Source organism: Gigantopelta aegis, chromosome 14 (genome assembly GCF_016097555.1).
Source record: "Gigantopelta aegis isolate Gae_Host chromosome 14, Gae_host_genome, whole genome shotgun sequence".
In the NCBI taxonomy this organism is placed as follows: Eukaryota; Metazoa; Mollusca; class Gastropoda; order Neomphalida; family Peltospiridae; genus Gigantopelta; species Gigantopelta aegis.
Genome location: NC_054712.1, coordinates 32,862,120 through 32,883,521, shown reverse-complemented (window position 1 = coordinate 32,883,521; position 21,402 = coordinate 32,862,120). Strand labels below are relative to the sequence as shown.

Sequence of the window (21,402 nt, the reverse complement as noted above, 5' to 3'; positions counted from 1 at the left end):
ATAACCAAAAAAACTTTGCATGTACGGAAATGGATAATCTTATCAATAAGATCTAAATAATGTCTGATTTCAGTTATCAAAAACGGCTTTAACAGTAAAAAAAATATGTCTTAGTGCTTAAAACCTAGGGTATGTCCCTTTAAGGGTGTATACTACCAAATCAAATCCCATAGACGACAATAATAACATATGTAGCTAAAACTCTTAACTACAGCGTATCAATCGACATAAACATCACGGATATAAATACTACCACCCCTCACCCTTAAAGTGATTCAGAAAATAAAATTGGGGGTTAAGCTGCTCATTTCAGAAATAACGGGTGGCGTCTATGACTACCCTAGTTCCGCACAAAATTTGAGTACTGTTTTTTTTACACATACCCGTACATGTTTCAAGCACAAGGCTACTTGACACAGTGGTACTAGATGAAATAAAATTGCATAAATTTTTTGCCCAGATGAATTTGTGTTTTTTTACAACCAAGACACATTTATCACCAATCACAGGACTTGTGATGTTATCTTCTCTGTCCGTTATCCTACCCACCTCAACCCCTTTTCTGTCCTGGACAGAGGTGCCCATGACAGACATGCGCTACAACAGCTTGCTCTGAATGTACACGTAAAACCCTATGACTTGACCTGACGTAAGTTTTAAATCGGATACGACGGCCATCATAGAGGCTGAATGCGACGAGAACCGAGTTGTAAGAGTGCTCAGATTAGAAACTGGACAGTCGTAGAAACCGTGAGATCGGCGAGTTGGCCAACTCCGTCGCGACAGCTGATAGTCTCACTCTAGTAGTAAATATACCAAAATGAGCACTACATTAATATGAATGTGTCTAGTAATTTCTTATTTAAATGGTAATTTCGTAAGATCAAATAATATATATCGGTACTTATATTGTGTTACAACAACTGGCTTCAAAACAAACTATATATTTCTCCAAATATAACTTTCAGTTGACGCCATTTTTTCCATTGAGAATTGCAAACAGTGTAATATAATTATCTTATTTAGCCACCCCATTCTGCCCATCACATGACGTCTTAGTTACGCCCACCTATCGGTAACGTGACGTCACAGCCCCTCCCACCTGTCAATCATGTGAGGAGAAACCACGCTTTTTCTGCATAAGCAACGCCCACTGTACAGTCTGCTTTATATATTACGGCACTCGTACTAGTATTCAAAGACATTCGAGAACGCCTGCCTATCCTGCTCGCAAACTCCCAACATCTCCAAAGACAAAGTGTATACAGATAGTTAAAAAATTGTTGCTGACTGCTAACTTGGTGAACATTCTTTAAATTCGCATTAAGTCCATCAACCAGTACGCTGCCATGAAAATTCTACTAGTGGCTAGTCTATTTTTGGCATGTGTTGTCTTTTCAAAGGGTAAGTACAAAGCCATCAATTTTTCTTCCATGTTCTTAAAACATATTGATAACGATCTCTCAGTAGGCAGGGAGACCAGGCTGACGTTGGCGACAGCGTCAACGTTTACATGGCTTGAACGTTAAATGTACATTTATCTCCATTTCTCAAGTCCTACATCACTGAAACTTGGTTTATAGCTGCGTCTATGTATATTTATCACAATGTATAAACAAATTCCGTTATAGTTTTTAATTAAAATACTATTAATTAGCATTTAGCTCAATATAACATTTTCGCATTTTTATCAAGGTTTCGCATTTATATCAAGTTTTCGCATGTATGTACATTTTTTACTGCTTATAAGTCCTAGATCAATGAAACCCCTGATTTATAATTGTATTTCTGTTCATTTGAAGGCTTTTTTAAAACGCAATTTGAAATTTATTAAATTTAAATTTAAAAGTTAATTAATTTGCCTTTAATATGCAATGAACATCTTTAAATGCAACTATGAGAAAGAAAGAAAGAAAAAGAAAGAAATGTTTTATTTAACGACACACTCAACACATTTTATTTACGGTTATATGGCGTCAGTCAACTATGAGCAACATGGACAAGCGACATGGACCAAATTTAAGGTTAGCGAGTGCGAATACTTTTTACATGCTCATATACCACTAGAGTTTTGAGCATGTCCGTCCCGGGGCCTGTCTCTGGATAGCCAGGGGCTTGTCCCAGGACAGAAAAAAAATTAAGGGGACAATTTTGAAATTTACATCCAAAAATTAAATAGTGGGCCTTTAAAATTTTGATGCGCATCTCTAATTAATATACTTAATAAAGAAAATTCTACTGATTAAATTTGGTCGCTAGATTAGATTGGGTGGTCAAAAGAAATTAGATAAGATCGGTGGCCTGACTCGGGATGGGGGGGGGGGGGGGGGGGGGGGGGGGGTAGAGTTGAAAATGGGCAGAATTTTGAAAATAGCAATTAATAAAACAGTTAATAGAATTTTTAAAAAAAAGAAAAAAAAAGTTACAAGCCAAAAATAAAATAAATTGACTGCTCGGTCGAAAATTTATATAAGTTGGAGCATTTTAGAAGGACAGTCCAAAAATAAATAAGAGAAAGAAGAGAGGATCGGACTATTTAATAATATTTAAAAAAAAGTAATTTCGACATAACATTTTGAACGAAGGTCTAAAAGTTTAAAGTCCGATCTATATGGCCCGCCCAGGGGGGAGGGTAAGTTGGAGGTGGGCGGAATTTGGAATACGAATTTAGTAGTTAGGTCAAAGACCGAAAACCAAAATGAGCTACAAAAATTTAAGTCCAAACAATAAAATTAGAGTGCTCGACCGAAGAGGTTTTAAGGTGATTTGAGCAATTTAGACTGACTGCCAAAATAAACTGCGTCGGACTGTTTACAAAAAAAAAAAAAAAAAAAACTATAAAAGTTTGAATGCCGGCCACAAATTTTAACGTCCGACTAAGCCCTTGGAACGGTTGGCGCCTACGGAGAGGCGATGAGGGGCGTGGCTGACAAGTTCGGGATCTCGTCCTTCCGTTGCATGAGTGCAGGGATGACTTGACCATAGACGGCACCGACGACTGACTTGCAGATCCTGTGGATGGTCTGGCTATCCATTTCCCGCAGCAGGATCGCTTGGCGGTAGAGGTCGTTGCAACGTAAGGTCAAGACGAGTCCAAAATGTCCAGAATCCGTTCTGATGGTGTGGAGTTGGAGGGGCCACCGACCAAATGTGTCGTCAGTAGAATCCTCTCATTTTGGGACGATAGCAGAACAAGTAATGTCTCGAGAGGCCACCCCATTCGTCGTCGGCGTCATAGGCATCATCGTAGGCAGCGTCCGTTTTATATTCGTGGGCAGCATTCATCTGATCCATGGGTTCTTCATCCACAATTTTACCGGGTTCACGAACAGCATCCGTTTGATTCGTGTCATTCGTTTTCTCATTTTGTTTGGTAGTCACTCGTTTGCATTTGATCGTGTGTCTTTCGGAACATTTGCATACCGAGACGTCGTCACTGCTATCACTGCTGCTACTGTTGCTGTCCATTCTCGAATATCTCGATGCCAACTCTGGAGCACACAGTACAATTTATTTTTAAATAAAATCTACAATTATTTCCATTAGTATATTCTTGCTGTACATAAAATGGTAGTTTAGTATGCGATTTTTTTAGTTAACTTGTAAATATTAACAGTGGAATTAGTGCCCGTTTTTAAATCGTATAAAGGCAAGGTTAACGCGATTTATCTGGCAACAGCGATAATAAAAGAAGAATCAAGGTGAACTAGAAGTGCAGGTATTTCAATAATTAGTCAAGCAATAAGGACCCTGAATGCATGCGGCTTGGATGCAAAGCCACAAACCTGACACAAATCTGTCTTGTGCTCACTGCACTAGAAAATCCATGCATTGTGATAACAGCCAGGTCAGCTAGTCTATCTGTAGTCATGGTAGTACTTTAGCCTTTGCTGAGGAATCCCAGTTCCATAACTCGTTGTTTGGGTACAGAGTTCCGTCGCACGAAGGCTCACATATCTCAATCGTTTCAAAAGCAGTGTGTCTTTCGATCCAGCGTGTCATGCACATATTCTTTAATTTGTGTTTGTTGGCATCTGGGGCCAGGTTATCAACCATCTTTTCAAATAATTTTTGTCGCTCTGGAGAATTGTCGAAGAAGCTGAATAATTCCCGACAAGAATCCATCATGTTTGCAATGTGTGGAATTTTGCATGCATGACAAATAACCAGGTTCAGGGAATGAAAACAACAACCTTGATACTCTGCATCAGGCGCATACTTTGCTATTTCAGCATGAACCCCTTTTGTGTTTGAGCTCAATGACGCCGTTGTGTCGTATGCTTGATGGCGAAATTTTTTTATATCCACTTTCAGAACATCTAAACAATTTCGAATGACATTAGCTATAATCAGTCCGGTGTTTCTCTCCAAATAACACATGTCCAGCAACACTTCACGTTTTACTGGTTTTGATGGGTCTGTCATATCCAAGAAACGTAGACAGAGAGATAACATTTCTCGCCCATGGGAGCTCGTTTCGTCCGCTATTAAAGAAAAATGTGTACACTGTTCAAGGCACTGACGAAATGTGTCCCGAATCAATGTTGCTGCAACATGAATTACTACAAGATGTCATCTGCCATTGTAACCCATGTTAAATGGTTCAACTTCAAATGAAGATTGCCAATAGAACGGGTTCTCATTGGCACTGACAACAAACACCATTGCGAACATACATTATATAAAACATTTATTTTCACTCCAAAATTCAGAACATTTCCCTCTCAGGTTTTTGTTTTTTTACTATATGACCGCATCTGTCAGTAGTACCGGTCCGAACAGGTGGTTCATTAACTGGTTCACTCCGGCTGTCTCTTGCGCTATACACCAATGCTCCAAAAGGTCAGTGCACAATATTACACGATAACAAGTCAATATGTGAACCATAACTTGTGTCACAATTAGGAACCATCAATCAATCAACTCTCAATCAACTCTCACCCGGAAGTGGTCTGTGCAGTGAGACCCTAGTTAGGTCAGCGTCAGGGCGCTTTGAGAGGTCAGCGTCCCCACGTGATCCGGGGTCAGCGAGTACACTTGACGCTCAACAGACGTACCTACTACTTCCATAAACGTACTCAACCAGGAATAGTTTTATTTCAATGTCAGTGATTATGGGTACACTTGAGTTGTATTCTTTCCTCAATAAAACTGTACACACAATAATACTTGTATTATTGCCGTATTCCTTTTTTCATTATGATGATAACTAGTTTAACGTGCTCATATACCACTAGGGTTTCGAACACGCCCATCCCGAGTCCGACCTCCGATAAGATCGGTGGCCTGACTCGGGATGGAGGGGGGGGGGGGGGGGGGGGGTTGAAAATGGGCAGAATTTTGAAAATAGCAATTAGTAAATAAGTTAATAGAATAAATAAAAAAAATAAAAAGGTTACAAGTCAAAAATAAAAAGAATTGACTGCTCGGCCGAATATTTATATAATTTGGAGCATTTTAGAAGGACAGTCCAAAATTAAATAAGAGAAAGAAGAGAGGATCGGACTATTTAATAATATTTAAAAAAAAAGTAATTTCGAAATAAAATTTTGAAAGCAGATCTAAAAGTTTAAAGTCCGATCGATATGTCCACGCGAGTGGCCTCGTTAAGGCCGTTTGGGTGCACAGCTTAAAGGGACGAGATGGGTTGCATCCCGTCAAGAAAACCCCTAGATTGACAGTCGATAGACGTTGAAGGTGTAGTGCTGTGCTGAAATACAGATCTTGAGAAGCCGGATCCGTCTGAACGAGAGAGAGTATCAGACTAGGGTATAGTCCAATCGTCATGGGTTGGTATAGTGGTGCGGACGGGCCCGACTCCGGAGGATACGAGATGGTATCACTATAAAGCAAGGTCAAGTCTAGAAAAAGAGTAGTAGGGGCCGACCCCGCTTCCTATTTCTTCTTAGAGTGGGGCGGTCAATCTTCCAGTGCTGCTAGGACAGGCTCGGACATGTAAAGACTAAACGCGAACAACCGTGGCGTTCTGCAGAATGGCCGTCATACAAGTCACGAAAAAAACAAGTCGACAGAAAGACGGAGAAACGACGTGGAGGCAAGGAATCTCGCTAAAAAAGAATCCAACCTGGTGGTGCAGGCTGTCGAAACGAGAAGCGTTCTAGCGTTCAATCAGTTCCAGTGGCCGCATACATCCCAGTAGAAAACTTCATTTCGCTGACAAAAACAACTAAATGAAGGACCCCCCAAGTCGAGCACACGAAAGCACGTGCAGTGTGCACAAGCGAAACAAACACGTCTTACCGCGTGGAGCTCCAGACTGGGAATCTCCTTTTTTCAACTTCATTTTTCTGTTCTACTAACATTTGGTTTTCCAAAACAAAACAACATCCAAACAAAATTATCTTGTAATGACAGTAAAAGTTGCTTTCAAACATTGTATAATCTATATATATTTTTAATTATTATTAATTGTTATTATTTATTTATTTATTATTATTTAATTTTTATTATTATTATTAATGTTTTTTACAGTCTAGAGCTATTCCTCAAGTTATTTTAGTTTTTGTATGTAGCTTTTATAGGCATCACTTTAAAAAATATATATATATATCCTCCACCTCCAAAAAAAAAAAAAAAAAAACTTACTTGGAAGTTGAGTATTATTTTGTTTTAGTAAGAGAAACCATTTTAAAAGTTTAACTAAAAATATTCATAAAAATTTTTCAATCAAGTTTGAAATTATTTCGATAGGGAAAAGGTTTTCATTAATATTTCTTGAGAAATTGAGATTGCTTTCAAGCGTAACATCTGGAATTATTGTTATTACAGTCTAGAGCTATTCCTCAAGTTATTTTATTTTTAAGTGCTCACTTTAGCCTTTATTGAACACCCGTTATTTGTAATCAGTCAAGGTCATGTTGTCCACCTGTCCTTTAATTTCACCCTGGTTGTGGGCTGTTCTTTCTGTGACGGAGTCTGCGATTTTTTTATTTTTTTTTAAATAAATAAATAAATAATAAAAATAAATAAAAATAAAATACAAAATACATGTACTTAGTGAAACGTTTTCGTGCCAGCCAATTTTGGCCGAATGTCTCCATCGGTTTTGCCCGAATACGAATGTTTGCTCTAGCACCGGGGTGGTGGTGGGGGTATCCCCCCGATACCCCTCATCTCCTACGCGTATTCTTCTCTGGCCGAGCTCCACATAAGCACCAAACAGCGTGTCACATAAATCTTGAGTTTTGCACGTGAACATGACTTAAAGCATTTTCATTTCCTGCCTTTACAAAATATGGGTTTAATAAGTATGTCTGGTTGCAACCGTGTGTCAATCAAATTTGTTGAGAGAGGTATATCTGATACGGAAGAGTGAGCAAACTTGCTTTTGATTACTTGGATGGGGGGTAGTTACCTAGCAACGGTTACTTGGTCACTTAAAGCGACATTCCTGAGTTTGCTACATTGTAAGATGTTTCCGACTAATAAAATATTTCAACGATTAAACTTACATATTAAATATATTTTCTTGTTTAGAATATCAGTGTCTGTATATTCAATGTTTTTTCTGGTCGTCTTAATATTTGTAAGAAGCCGAAGCTGGATTTTGTCTTCAAATAATTTCATACGTACGAATTATTTTTTAACAAAAATAGGAAACAAAATGAAAATTAATCTACTACAAATATTAGAACGATCAGAAACACGTTTGATATACAGTCACTAATATTTTATGCAGAAAAAAATATTTGGTATGTAATTACAATCGCTAAAAAAGTCTCTGTTACTCGATAACATCTTTAAAATTGCAGCAAACTCAGGATTGTCCCTTTGAAGGCACAGTGTCAGGGATTACACAACTAGTGAGTTTAGTATTGTGCTAAGCAAAAAACCTGTTAGAGTTTGGATATCCACACCACTCATTTTTGCGGTATGTATTAGTTGTATCCACTCTTTCCGATGTTTATAAATCACTAACCATATACGTATGTTTTTTTAATTTGTTAATTTTTATATATCTTTTATATTGTCCCCAGAGCAATATGGCCATGCCAAGGTTGGGGTGCCTTGAGATCATGACCTTACAATGTCAAAATATCATCACATATACATTATATGGAAAGAGTAATAATAATATCTTGATATATATTATTAACATGATACAATATTGTTGAATATCTATAATATGGGAAGTTAAATGTTCTGAGGGGCCGGATATAGCCCAGTGGTAAAGCGTTCGCTCGATGCACGGTCGGTCTGGGATCGATCCCCGTCGGTGGGCCCATTGAGGTATTAGACAAAAAATCTAAATCGCTTACTGGGTGGTGGTTCATCAAGCAAATTATTATTATTATGTTCTTCTTGCAGGCACTACGTACCGACATGTTTGCTACTACACCAACTGGGCGCAGTGGCGTCTAGGCATCGGCAAGTACAACGTGAGCGACGTTGACCCACATTTGTGTACGCACATCGTCTTTGCGTTCGCCTTCTTTCATGACACGAACGGGACCATCTACCCAGCTGCAGGCCAGAATGACATTGATGCGTAAGAATGAATGAATGAATGAATGAATGAATGTTTAAAGACACCCCAGCACAACATATATCGGCCATTGGGTGTCACACAATGGAGGGACGGGAAGTAGCCCAGTGGTAAAGCGCTCGCTCGATACGCGGTCGGTCTGGGATCGATCCCCGTCGGCGGGCCCATTGGGCTATTTCTCGCTGTCGCCACTTCATGGGCTACTCTTTCCGATTAGCAGCAAGGGATCTTTTATTTGCGCTTCCCACAGGCAGGATAGCACAGACCATGGCCTTTGTTGAACCAGTTATGGATCACTGATCGGTGCAAGTGGTATACACCTACCCATTGAGCCTTGCGGAGCACTCACTCAGGGTTTGGAGTCGGTATCTGGATTAAAAATCCCATGCCTCGACTGGGATCCGAACCCAGCACCTACTGGCCTGTTGACCGATGGCCTAACTACGATACCGAGGCCGGTATATTATATCGGATGCAAAAAAGTTTTTAAACATTGTTGTAACACCTATTCACAAGCACACAACATCAACAGTAATAACAAACGTTAACACACACACACACACACACACACACACACACACACACACACAACACACACACACACACACACACACACCACCTAGGAACCACACATACACACAAACAAAACTCAACAACAAAACGCATTATTGGGCTGTATTACTATTTTTAGTGGTTTATTGACTACCAGAAAACATTTGATAACATTAACTAAAACTGTCTTTGATACGTTAGAAGGTCTGGTGTTAAGGGACACGTTTTTAAATTGTATGAGTTAGTAGAGTTAGTAGCCATACCAGGGAATAGAATGCAATGAAGGTTGAAACTGACAGGTCAGGTCATAGGGCTTTACGTGCCAATTCAGAGCAAGCTCTTGTAGCGCACGCCTGTCATGGGCGCAGGTGTCAACTTACATCGGCTCCTTCGTCCAGGACAGGAAAGGGGTTGGGGGGTGGGAGAAGGGACCGACCGCGCTTGGCAAGTGCAGGAGGGCACCAGCAGCCCGACCAGGGTCGGAAATGGGCTGGGGGTTTGAAACTTAAGCACCCATGGGTGTTTTTTTTTTTTTTTATCTTATTTGCAAACGATTGTTGAAAATCAGAGGCCATTTCACAATATGACGCATCACTGACTAAGATAATGTGTGATGCAGTACCTTATTTTGACCGTGTGCAGGCCTTTTCATCTTCTTGGTGAAAATTATGTACTTTCAACTTCAGACTTTATGGCTGTATGCTGTGCTCATGACGGGCGCCATAGGTAGGGAAGGATATGCTCATCTTTCGCGAACACTTGGTATCAGCACTGTGTTTACAGCGATTCGTGAATACATGCCGTCACAGCTGTATATACTAGTATTACATTGAGTTTCATTGTGCAAGTTCTTGTTTTCTAAGGTAGTCTTGGAAGTGGCAGCATTCCTGCAGGCGGGATTTGCTGTTACGGATTTTAGAGATGGCAGTCTTTAAGGGCGGGCACCTGATAGTGGACATGGAAGACGTTTTTTCTGCGTCCTATCGAAATGTTTTTCAGATGATTTGTGATATTAAACGGTGTTTCCAGATTTATTTCTAATATTTGTACCAGGTTAAATTTCATTTTATTTTCAATTAATTTTTTTTCGTACATACGAAATTACTTGAAGACAAAATCCAGTTTGGGATTCTGACAAATATTAAAAGGACCAGGAAACACATTGAATATACAGATATGGTTTAAACATAGAATCATATTTCAGTTAGTCGAAACAGCTTTACAATGCACGACATGGGTTCTCAGGAATGTCCCTTTAACACACAACGGGACAGATATGGCAAAACAAAGCGAAGTCTCATGGCTATTGTTGCAATTCTCCAATTCATCTATAGCTAGTTCCGCCTAAATAATTATAACCCGATTTGCATGTAGAGCTGTTTCTGTACCTATTTCGCGCATGCGCACAAAACATAGTTTGAAATTGTGTGATACGTATGACCCGTGTCCCTATCCCAAAACATACCTCATGCACGGCTCAGGGCCACCCTTACATTAATAACAAACACTACGTGTTATTCACGAAAAGTAGCACACTCCAGCAACACGTGTTTAATGTCTGAACACAGTTTAATGTAAGGACATCTTAGGGATTGTCTATAGTGTTCCATCACTGGATCTTCCAACTTCTTCCATCCGTAGGCGCGTAGACAACAACATTACAGACGACGACATCGTGGTCTCACGTGTAAAAGAAACCGGCCTTGGCGAGTTCCCTCGGTCACTGGCTCTGGCTCATTTGGAGGGGCCACCGACCAAATGTGTAGAGTCGTCAGTAGAATCCTCTCATTTTGGAACGATAGCAGAACAAGTAATGTCTCGAGAGGCCACCCCATTCGTCGTCGGCGTCATAGGCATCATCGTAGGCAGCGTCCGTTTTATATTCGTGGGCAGCATCCATCTGATCCATGGGTTCTTCATCCACAATTTTACCGGGTTCACGAACAGCATCCGTTTGATTCGTGTCATTCGTTTTCTCATTTTGTTTGGTAGTCACTCGTTTGCATTTGATCGTGTGTCTTTCGGAACATTTGCATACCGAGACGTCGTCACTGCTATCACTGCTGCTACTGTTGCTGTCCATTCTCGAATATCTCGATGCCAACTCTGGAGCACACAGTACAATTTATTTTTAAATAAAATCTACAATTATTTCCATTAGTATATTCTTGCTGTACATAAAATGGTAGTTTAGTATGCGATTCAAAGGAACGTTTGATCAGCACACGCAGGCCCAAGTACAATGACGGTAAGAGAGCTAGAAGGGGGGGGAAAGAGAGAAAAAAAAAAGAACTAGAAGGACATTTGGACAGTTATACGTTCATTACCGTCAGACACCAGTCTATATAAATTCTGCCCAATCGCTGCCTACTAAACGGTAGTCAAAGATTCCTGTTCCAATACAACAACATTCCTGTATAACAAAAATTCCACATATTAATCACGAGACTGGGAAGGGTTCGGGGGAGGGGGAGGAAATAGGGAGTCAGCTGTCAATTCGGGCAAAAATGATGGATACGTTAGGGTAAGTAATCAGGGGCCTAATTCACTAAACTCTCGCAACTTTGCGATCTCGCAGTGCAGTGCTAAAAGACTTGTAAAGAGGATGCTTTGTTGTCTAGCGGAGCCTAAGAGACCTTTGTGAATTACGCCCCAGGGCCCCGTTCCACGAAGCGATCTTAGCCCTAAGATTACCTTAAGCGCATAGCTACCCTATGCAAATAACCGTCGTTAAACAGACGTCATTCGTTCCTAGGGGTGGGACGTAGCCCAGTGGTAAAACCAGGGATGCAAAAAGTACTCGCCCTCTCGCCATATGCGAATAAAAATTCTGAGGGACGAGTTAAAAAAGACAACTACCAGTCCGACAGGCGATCTGTCTTTTTCTGACTGACAATCAATATATATATATCTATATATATATATATATATATATATTGGCATCGAATCTGCGCCTTTGTGTTAGCCATGCCAGAATTCCAATTATGACGAAATGCACAAAAATATGTGTACTGCATTAACTATAGACGACGTGGGGGCAACATTCCGAAAATAGCCGGTCATTTGAAGTTAAGACAGTGTATATAATATTGCTAAGCAATACTATATTGTTTTATTGCCTGGTGGACTAGCAGAAATGAAATTATGACGGGCTAGTAAATTTTAGTTGGTTCTGGTCTGTCGGGCTTCTGAAATATTTTCCATTTTTGTACCCCTGTAAAGCGTCCGCAAGGATTGATCCCTTTTCGGTAGGCCCATTTGGGCTATTTCTCATTCCAGCCAGTGCACCACTACTGATATATCAAAGGCCGTGGTATGTGCTACCCTGACTGTGGGATGGTGCATATAAAACATCCCTTGTTACTAATGAAACAAATGTAGCCGGTTTCCTGTCTAAGACTATACGTCAAAATGACAAAAAAAAATTGACTTCCAACAGCCGATGATTAATAAATCAATGTGCTCTACTGGTGTTGTTAAACAAAACAAACTTCATTCGTTCCTTTCAGTCTGTTGGACTTCATCAGCCTGATGGTGTACGACATGCATGGTGGGTGGGACAGAAAGACGGGCCACAACAGTGCTCTGTACCCGAGCAGCGCGGACCAAGGAGGTGATGTGTACCTCACCATGGTAAGTTATAGCACCATATGTGCAGATAGCTCGAGTATTATCTACTCTTGGTGTAAGTAACGCAAGTTGGCCAACGTTGTCTTGTCACGACTTCTACGACTGTCCAGTTGCTAAGTCTGAGCGCTCTTACAGCTCGATTCTTGTCGTATATAGTCGGGAGTTGGGGAAATTACAACGCAACCGTCAAGTTTACCATCTTTGTCGTAACAGTTGACAGTCTTCGTCTAGCATTAGCAGACCATGCCTAGGGGACACTCAAGCTACTGTGGAGGCTTCAGGCCCGTAGCCAGGATTTTGAGGGTGTGTGTGTGTGGGGGGGGGGGGGGGTCGTTTAGGCTTATGGTGAGCCTCACACTGGAGCGCGAAGCGCTCGAGTTGCCTAGGGGGGTCCGGGAGCATATTGAAAAAAAAAAAAACCCACTGGTGTGTGTGTGTGTGGGGGGGGGGGGGGGGGGGGTTCGACCGAGCCCCCATTGGTTACGGGCCTGAAAATGTTTCAGCTCACAATATTTAAATTATTTGTACTCCATATAGAAATATGTACTGATTCGTTTGGAACCCTTTATAGCTGTTTGGTAGTAATGCAAATATGGATAGTACTGAAACGTTGTTATCCAGATTTTGGCATTTGTTATAGGCAACTGTCTATTCTTGTACGAGGGGCGCCTCATACGGGGTATAGCGAACGATAATAGCCGATTGTGACTAGACACACATTACGATTTCATTGCTCGCTATAGGCAACTGTTTATTTTTGTACGAGGGGCGCCTCGTACGGGGTATAGCCAACGATAATAGCCGATTGTGACAAGACACACATTACGATTTCAGCGGTTGCTATAGGCAACTGTCTATTCTTGTACAAGGCATTCGTATTCTTGTGGCGTCGCTTTAAGAATCTTTATTTTCTTTCAGGACGAGGTTGCAAAATGGTGGCACACGGCTGGGGCACCAAAAGACAAGATTGTTGTTGGCATGGCAACCTACGGGCACACCTTCACGCTGGACAACCCATCCAATAGTGGAGTCGGAGCTGCGGCACGGACCGGTCCTAATGCAACGTACACCGGCCAGTCCGGGTTCTGGTCATACTATGAAGTGAGTGTCTGTGTTTTATATTTAATTTATTTCACGGGCTTTACACGTGGGATCCTTCTACCAGAGAGAGAGAGAGAGAGAGAGAGAGAGAGAGAGAGAGAGAGAGAGAGAGAGAGAGAGAGAGAGAGAGAGAGAGAGAGAGAGAGAGAGAGAGAGAGAGAGAGAGAGAGAGAGAGAAGCAACATATATGTTACATGCACTTTTCACCAGACAGGATTGCATATAGTACGGCTATTGATGTACCAATCGTAGGACACTGGTTGGGATGGGCAAAAATCGAGTCCCCTGAGGGTGATCGATCATACGACCCACTGAGCTGCATCCCGTCTTCGAGTTTTCAGTAGAAGGTGCAATACCATGTGAAATCAGAGGCGGATTCATGAGATTCACGGGACTCCTTTGACCCCATTACCTTGAATCCGCAAATGGAGACATCTGGAGCACGTGCCCTCTACTATAATGTGCAGCATCCTCTATTTCAAACACTGTTTATGTTATTTTCTTAGATATGTCAAAAAATTTAAACCCTGTTTATGTTATTTCCTTAGATATGTCAAGAGATTAAAACACTGTTTATGTTATTTCCTTAGATATGTCAAGAGATTGAAACACTGTGTTGTTTCCTTAGATATGTCAAGAGACTGAAACTGTTTGTGTTGTTTCCTTAGATATGTCAAGAGACTGAAACGCTGTTTGTGTTGTTTCCTTAGATAAGTCAAGAGACTGAAACACTGTTTGTGTTGTTTCCTTAGATATGTCAAGAGACTGAAACACTGTTTGTGTTACTTCCGTAGATATGTCAAGAGACTGAAACACTGTTTGTGTTATGTCCTTAGATATGTCAAGAGACTGAAACACTGTTTATGTTATTTCCTTAGATATGTCAAGAGATTGAAACACTGTTTGTTATTTCCTTAGATATGTCAAGAGATTGAAACACTGTGTTGTTTCCTTAGATATGTCAAGAGACTGAAACACTGTTTGTGTTATTTCCTTGATATGTCAAGAGACTGAAACACTGTTTATGTTGTTTCATTAGATTATGTCAAGAGACTGAAACACTGTTTATGCTGTTTCCTTAGATATGTCAAGAGACTAAAACGCTGTTTATGTTGTTTCCTTAGATATGTCAAGAGACTGAAAACTGTTTATGTTTTCTTAAATATATCAAGAGACTGAAACACTGTTTGTGTTATTTCCTTAGATATGTCAAGAGATCGAACGTGGTGCTGGCGTGGTGAAGTTTGATAATGAAAGAAAGGTTCCGTACTTTGTGAAAAACAACTTGTGGATTAGCTACGATAATGAGCGGAGTCTGAGACTGAAGGTGAGTCCCTGGTCTAAAGGATATTGTTTACTTAATTTTAGTGTTTTGCCCTAATTTAAATAGTCGAGCTGTTGAATGGTATGTCCATAGTAGGTGCACACGCGCTGCATTCAACCAGACCGAACAGAAAGACTGGTTTATGCGCTTCACGTTAAACCAAATGGCCACATCAGGAACCAATAAAATAGTCCGCGAACGTTAGCGAAACATTCGCTGGCTGAACTTAGGGCTGATGTTTGGGTGGAGGAGGGCAGGGTGAGTTCCTATATGGCTTTGAACAGAATCTGTGGCAGGTCCATAGTCAGCCCGGGGAGACTTCTCAAAGCATGCTGATAGAAAGAATTAAGGGATCACACCAACACGAACAGTAAATCGTGACTGCAACCTAAACTCTCATATCCATCCAGGAAATGTTTTATTCAATGACGCACTCAACACATTTTATTTACGGTTATATGGCGTCAGTCATATGGTTAAGGAGCACCCAGATATTGAGAGAGAAAACCCGCTGTCCCAACTTCATGGGCTACTCTTTTCGATTAGCAGTAAGGGATCTTTTATATGCACCATCCCACAGACAGGATAGTACATACCACGGCCTTTGTTACACCAGTTGTGGAGCACTGGCTGAAACGAGAAATAGCCCAATGGGTCCACCGACGGGCTCATATGCATCCAGTGTCAGGAGATTACTGGCATTTAATCCAATACTACTGACATTGAATCCTCATTACATCTTTATATTGTATACAGTCATTACGACGCATGCCACAGTGATGTAAATTTGGTCTACAATTCCAAGTGTTCCCTTATTTCTTGCACTCAATATAGTCATTTCCTATCTAGTTGTCGTACCTGATACAAGACTTTTGGGATCGACCCCATCGATCCGGTGGGCCCATTGGACAATTTCTCGTTCCAGCCAGTGCACCACGACTGGTATATCAAAGACCGTGGTATGTACTCCCCTGTCTGTGGGATGGTGCATATAAAAGTTCCCTTGCTGCTAATGGAAAAATGTAGCAGGTTTCCTCTCTAAGACTATATGTCATAATTACCAAATGTTTGACATCCAATAGCCGATAATTAATAAATCAATGTGCTCTATTGGAGTCGTTGAACAAAACAAACTACCAATACTCTATTCTGAAACCCGAGACATGCTTTATGTTCCCAACTGAAAAAAAGTAAAGTTTGTTTTATTTAACGACGCCACTAGAGCACATTGATTTTTTATCTTATCGTCGGCTATTGGACGTCAAACATATGGTCATTCTGACACTGTTTTATTAGAGGAAACCAGCTGTCGCCACATAGGCTACTCTTTTACGACAGGCAGTAAGGGGACTTTTATTTGCACTTCCCACAGACAGGATAGCACAAACCATGGCCTTTGTTGAACCAGTTATGGATCACTGGTCGGTGCAAGTGGTTTACACATACCCACTGAGCCTTGCGGAGCACTCACTCAGGGTTTGGAGTCAGTATCTGGATTAAAAATCCCATGTCTCGACTGGGATCCGAACCCAGTACCTACCAGCCTGTAGTCCGATGACCTAACCACGACCCCACCGAGGCCGGTATGTTCCCGACTGAATGCACGATTCCAGCGCCGTGTACGACCGGTCTTGTAATTAAAGGAAACCTCATTATATATCTCATTTAGAGACATTTTCCCCACGCGACCTAAAACCTCGAGATATTCGACAGTATTATTCGAATATAGCGAGCGAACATTCGAATATTTGTACCGAACATTAATTTTTTTTAAACCAAAGATTCTTAGTTAAACCTCTGTTAAAGGGACACACCCTAGTTACGTTTATTTGTTAACCATTACGGCGTTGTTTTTCGCTATTAAACCCTATTTTTCACAAATAAAATTGCACTTTACTTACATTTTATTATTTAGAATACACATTTCCATTCACCTGAAGTGCTTTTTGGTAATCCTGATGTTTGTAAAACCACGAAATGCATTTTTTGCATTTTTTCACAAAACGTGTTGTCGAGAAAAAACCGTTAAGCAAGCGAGGTCCAATCTATTTTTAGAGGGGATATTTCCATTTCAATGTCACAGACGTTGGTATATCACGTGACCGTTATCATTTTGGTTCGGTTTGTTTTCTCGTGCACGGTTCGCGCAATCAACATCCGATTTGTTGTTGTTCATTTGTGAGATTTTTCTTCACAGTTCGTGAACATTTTCAGTAACAATAAAGTTCAGACAAGTAAGTGTCTCAATACAAAACGTTACAAACCCTTAAACAAATAATTTTGCTAAGTCTTACGATATCTGGAGAGGGGATATAGAGGCACTGATTTTCCGTTTCAGATTTTTCCCTTTTCCGTTTCATAATGTTACAAATTCCGTTTTTTCCGTTTCAGTATTAAACAAATTCTGTTTTTGTTGCACACACACACACACACACACACACACACACACACACACACACACACACACACACACGCACACACACACACACACACACACACCGCGCAATTATTTGCTGGTGTAAAATAAATATGCAATGAGGTAAAACATGTCAGTAGTTTGTATTTATTTTTGGTTTAAATTTAAACACGAATACACCACGACACAGACTTCGGACATTTTCGGTTTTCTTTACGATATGATCGGAAAAATAATTACAAACGATCACACTATAAATCACTTCCCTTGTATAATTTATTTTGAACAAAGCCTGGCATACAATATGCAATTACTGCATTCCTTTGTGAGATCGGAAATATGGCAATGCCGCAAATGTTAAAAATTAATAAGCAAACATAACATATCTTTCACTTCAGTAAATATCGGACAATTTTAGCTCACAATGTTCGGTTTTTCCCGTTAAATCGCCGGGAATAAGCGAAGAAAACACGACTGGTAAAACGTCTAGATACTCTACATTTGGCGTAACATACAAAGGTACTAGTGTCGTAGCGTAGCACAGGCAGATGTCGGTGTCCATAGTTTCTAGTTCGAAAAATAATTTTTAATTAATCAAATGCGCTATTTAAAGTTAAATAATATTTTGGAAAAAAATCGGGAATTTCGTTTCAGATAGGTATTTCCGCGATTCCGTCCGCGATTCCGGAAAATCAGTGCCTCTAGGGATACAACCAGGACAGAGCAGTTGGAACATGTCCAGGAGACGTGAAACGAACGCACCCCAAAGTCTGTGAAATTTGTCGTGACGTAGGCATTGTTGTGCTTCGAGCGACATCTACCGGTGACATCAGAATACTAACTTTCAAAATTATTTCAAGCAATTGGGACATGGGGATTCCCATGGTATTTATCGATATAAAACCCGCTTTTTCACTCCATTTGATAAAAACGTGATGTAAGTGTGTTACAGGTTTGTAGATTAACCAAATTATAATTTATTTTCGTTGGATGGAATTAGGGTGTGCGGCTTTAACGTTGAGAGGCAGAACACTACAAACTATTAATATTATCCACTGAATTATGAAAACATTATGTTTAATCTGTAGTTATTTATTAAAAACAAATATTTTGTTTCTTTATCCTTCTGAGGGTGTTAGTTTTATACGTCATAATATTTTTATGCTGTCCAGTATGAATGGAAGTGGGAGCACGAAAATGCACATTTTTATTGTCTTACTTCATAGAAACAAAGATGAAAATATGGTTTATGCCTCCCCCCCCCCCCCCCACACCTTGAGTCTACGCCCCCTCCACTAGAGGTTGTGCCTCCTTTACTCCAAATATCGTTCCTACGGGGCGGTTATGCAGAGCCGGTTTAAGAATCCACAGTGCCTGTAGCACAAATAACAGCGGACCCCCTTCCCAGGATATATATTTTGCAACCCCCTCGGGGAGATGGGAAAAATGACCTGGTAAAAATAAATGTACACACAACCGCGGGGCTCCCTGAAGCCCGGAGCCCGTAGCACGTGCTACATGCGCTACGAGGATAAACCGGCTCTGCGGTTATGTACATTTAATTTTAAGGTGGTTTCGGTGGAAACATTTTATTTTTTAAATATATTTTTATAAAACAAATATTAAAGGGACATTCCTGAGTTTATTGCACTGTAAGATGTTTCCGACTAATAAAATATTTCTACGATTAAACTTACATATTAAATATATTTTCTTGTTTAGAATATCAGTATCTGTATATTCAATGTATTTCTGGTCGTCTTAATATTTGTAAGAAGACCAAACTGGATTTTGTCTTCAAATAATTTCGTACGTACGAAAAAAATCTTTTTTAGGAAACAAAATGAAATTTAACCTAGTACAAATATTAGAACGATCAGAGACACGTTTAATATACAGCCACTAATATTTTATGCAGAAAAATATATTTGATATGTTATTACAGTCGTCAAAAAGTCTCTGTTAGTCGATAACATCTTAAAAATAGATGCAAACTCAGGAATGTCCCTTTAAATAAAAAAACAAACAAAAACGAAATATGTCACATTTCATCGTTTCAGGCCGACTGGTTGAAGACTGAAGGATATTCGGGATTTATGATATGGACGCTCGATCTGGACGACTTCAACAAAGTGTGTTCTTCGTCTGCTACCAAATATCCACTGATCAACGCGATCATTGACCAGCTGGGAGACGCAGCAGGTGGACAGACAACTCAGCAGACGACGACTCGGCAGACGACGACTCAGCAGATGACAACTCGGCAGACGACGACTCGGCAGACGACGACTCAGCAGACGACTCCTCAGCAGACGACGACTCGGCAGACGACTCCTCAGCAGACGACAATTCGGCAGACGACGACTCGGCAGACGACTCCTCAGCAGACGACAACTCAGCAGACGACGACTCAGCAGACGACACCAGGCAGGAATGAATTAATAGATGAATGAATGAATGAATGCATGGATAGATGAATGAATGAATTAACTAATAAATGAATGGATGGATAAATGAATGGATGGATAAATTAATTAATATAAATGAATGACTGAATGAATGGATGAATGAATGGATGGATGGATGAATGAATGAATGGTTGAATGAATGAATGAATGAATGAATGAATTATTGGGTTAATAGATGAATGGATGGATGAATTAATTAATATAAATGAATGAATGGATGAATAAATGGATAAATGTATGAATTAAGAGATGAATGAATAGATGAATGAATGGATGAATGAATGAATGAATGAATATATGAATGAATGAATGGATGAATGAATAGCTGAATAAATAGATGAATGAATGGATGAATGAATAGCTGAATAAATAGATGAATGAATGAATGGATGAATGAATAGCTGAATAAATAGATGGATGATTGAATAGATGAATGAATGAATTAATATAAATGAATGAATGAATTAATGAATAGATTAATGAATGGATGGATTAATTAATGAATAGATTAATGAATGAATTAATATAAATAAATAACACTGTTTTTCCTTTAGCAGCAAGATATATTTTATGTGCTCTTGATCACAGACTGCCAACAATTGCCCATACCCAGACAGGACAGCACGTGTCATGATCTTTGATAGGCCTATACTAGTCGTGGGCACTTGTTGGTACAGGATAGAAATATAAAGAAAGAAAGAAAGAAAGAACGAATAAACATACAAATAAATAAATTAATTTGTTCCTTCATTACAGTCATTAACTATATTCATCCAATGATTCATTCATTTTATTTCATTCATGCATTATTATTCAATGATTACATCACTGATTCATTTATCAATCCATCCATCCACCCATCCGTATGTCCATCCATCCACGGATCCATTCTTTTTTTCTTTTCAATTAAGAAAATTAACAGATTCTTTTGTCTTATTGAAATTACTCTCGGGTTTTTTTTTTTTTTGCAGAAGCTTTCACTTGCAGAGGAAAGAGAAATGGATTCTACCCCCACCCGTCTAACTGTACCAAGGTATACCTGTGTATTCAAGGTCGTATTTACCGGTATAAGTGTCCATATGGATTCCACTGGGACACAAGGCGCACCATCTGCAATTGGCCACAACTTGCCCACTGTTCCTTTTAGGAGCGAGTTCCATTTGTTTCGTAAACGCAAATATAACTAACAGATTTAACAAATGCTGCATATTCCTTTCAAGTTTTGTTTTTTTTTTTTTTAAACAATAGTTATTAACGTTTAACGTTTGGGATTGACCAACAGGCGATGCCAATATTAAGGTCTCTCCCTAATATAGGCATTTTTTATTTGTTTTTCAAGTTTGCTGTTAATAAATTATTGCAAAAGTTTGTATTGCGTCAGGCTTTTTTGTGTATGTGTGTGTGG

At 39.9% G+C, this 21,402-nt stretch overlaps 1 protein-coding gene across 1 annotated transcript; it reads left to right on the top strand.

Annotated features, from left to right (window-relative positions):
• Positions 1 to 1,214: 1,214 nt before the first annotated feature.
• LOC121388041 (acidic mammalian chitinase-like) lies at positions 1,215 to 21,380 on the top strand. Its single transcript, XM_041519241.1, has 7 exons — positions 1,215 to 1,404; positions 8,329 to 8,509; positions 12,568 to 12,691; positions 13,607 to 13,789; positions 14,994 to 15,116; positions 19,590 to 19,956; positions 20,969 to 21,380. The coding sequence occupies exons 1-7, from the start codon at positions 1,350 to 1,352 to the stop codon at positions 21,142 to 21,144; spliced, it is 1,209 nt and encodes a 402-aa protein (XP_041375175.1). The 5' UTR covers positions 1,215 to 1,349; the 3' UTR covers positions 21,145 to 21,380.
• The last annotated feature ends 22 nt before the right edge of the window (positions 21,381 to 21,402 follow it).

Coding starts and splice junctions, on each gene's coding strand:
- LOC121388041 (XM_041519241.1), top strand. CDS start 1,350: ATGAAAATTCTACTAGTGGCTAGTCTATTTTTGGCATGTGTTGTCTTT. Junction 12,692..13,606: donor GTGATGTGTACCTCACCATG/GTAAGTTATAGC, acceptor ATTTTCTTTCAG/GACGAGGTTGCAAAATGGTG. Junction 15,117..19,589: donor AGCGGAGTCTGAGACTGAAG/GTGAGTCCCTGG, acceptor TCATCGTTTCAG/GCCGACTGGTTGAAGACTGA.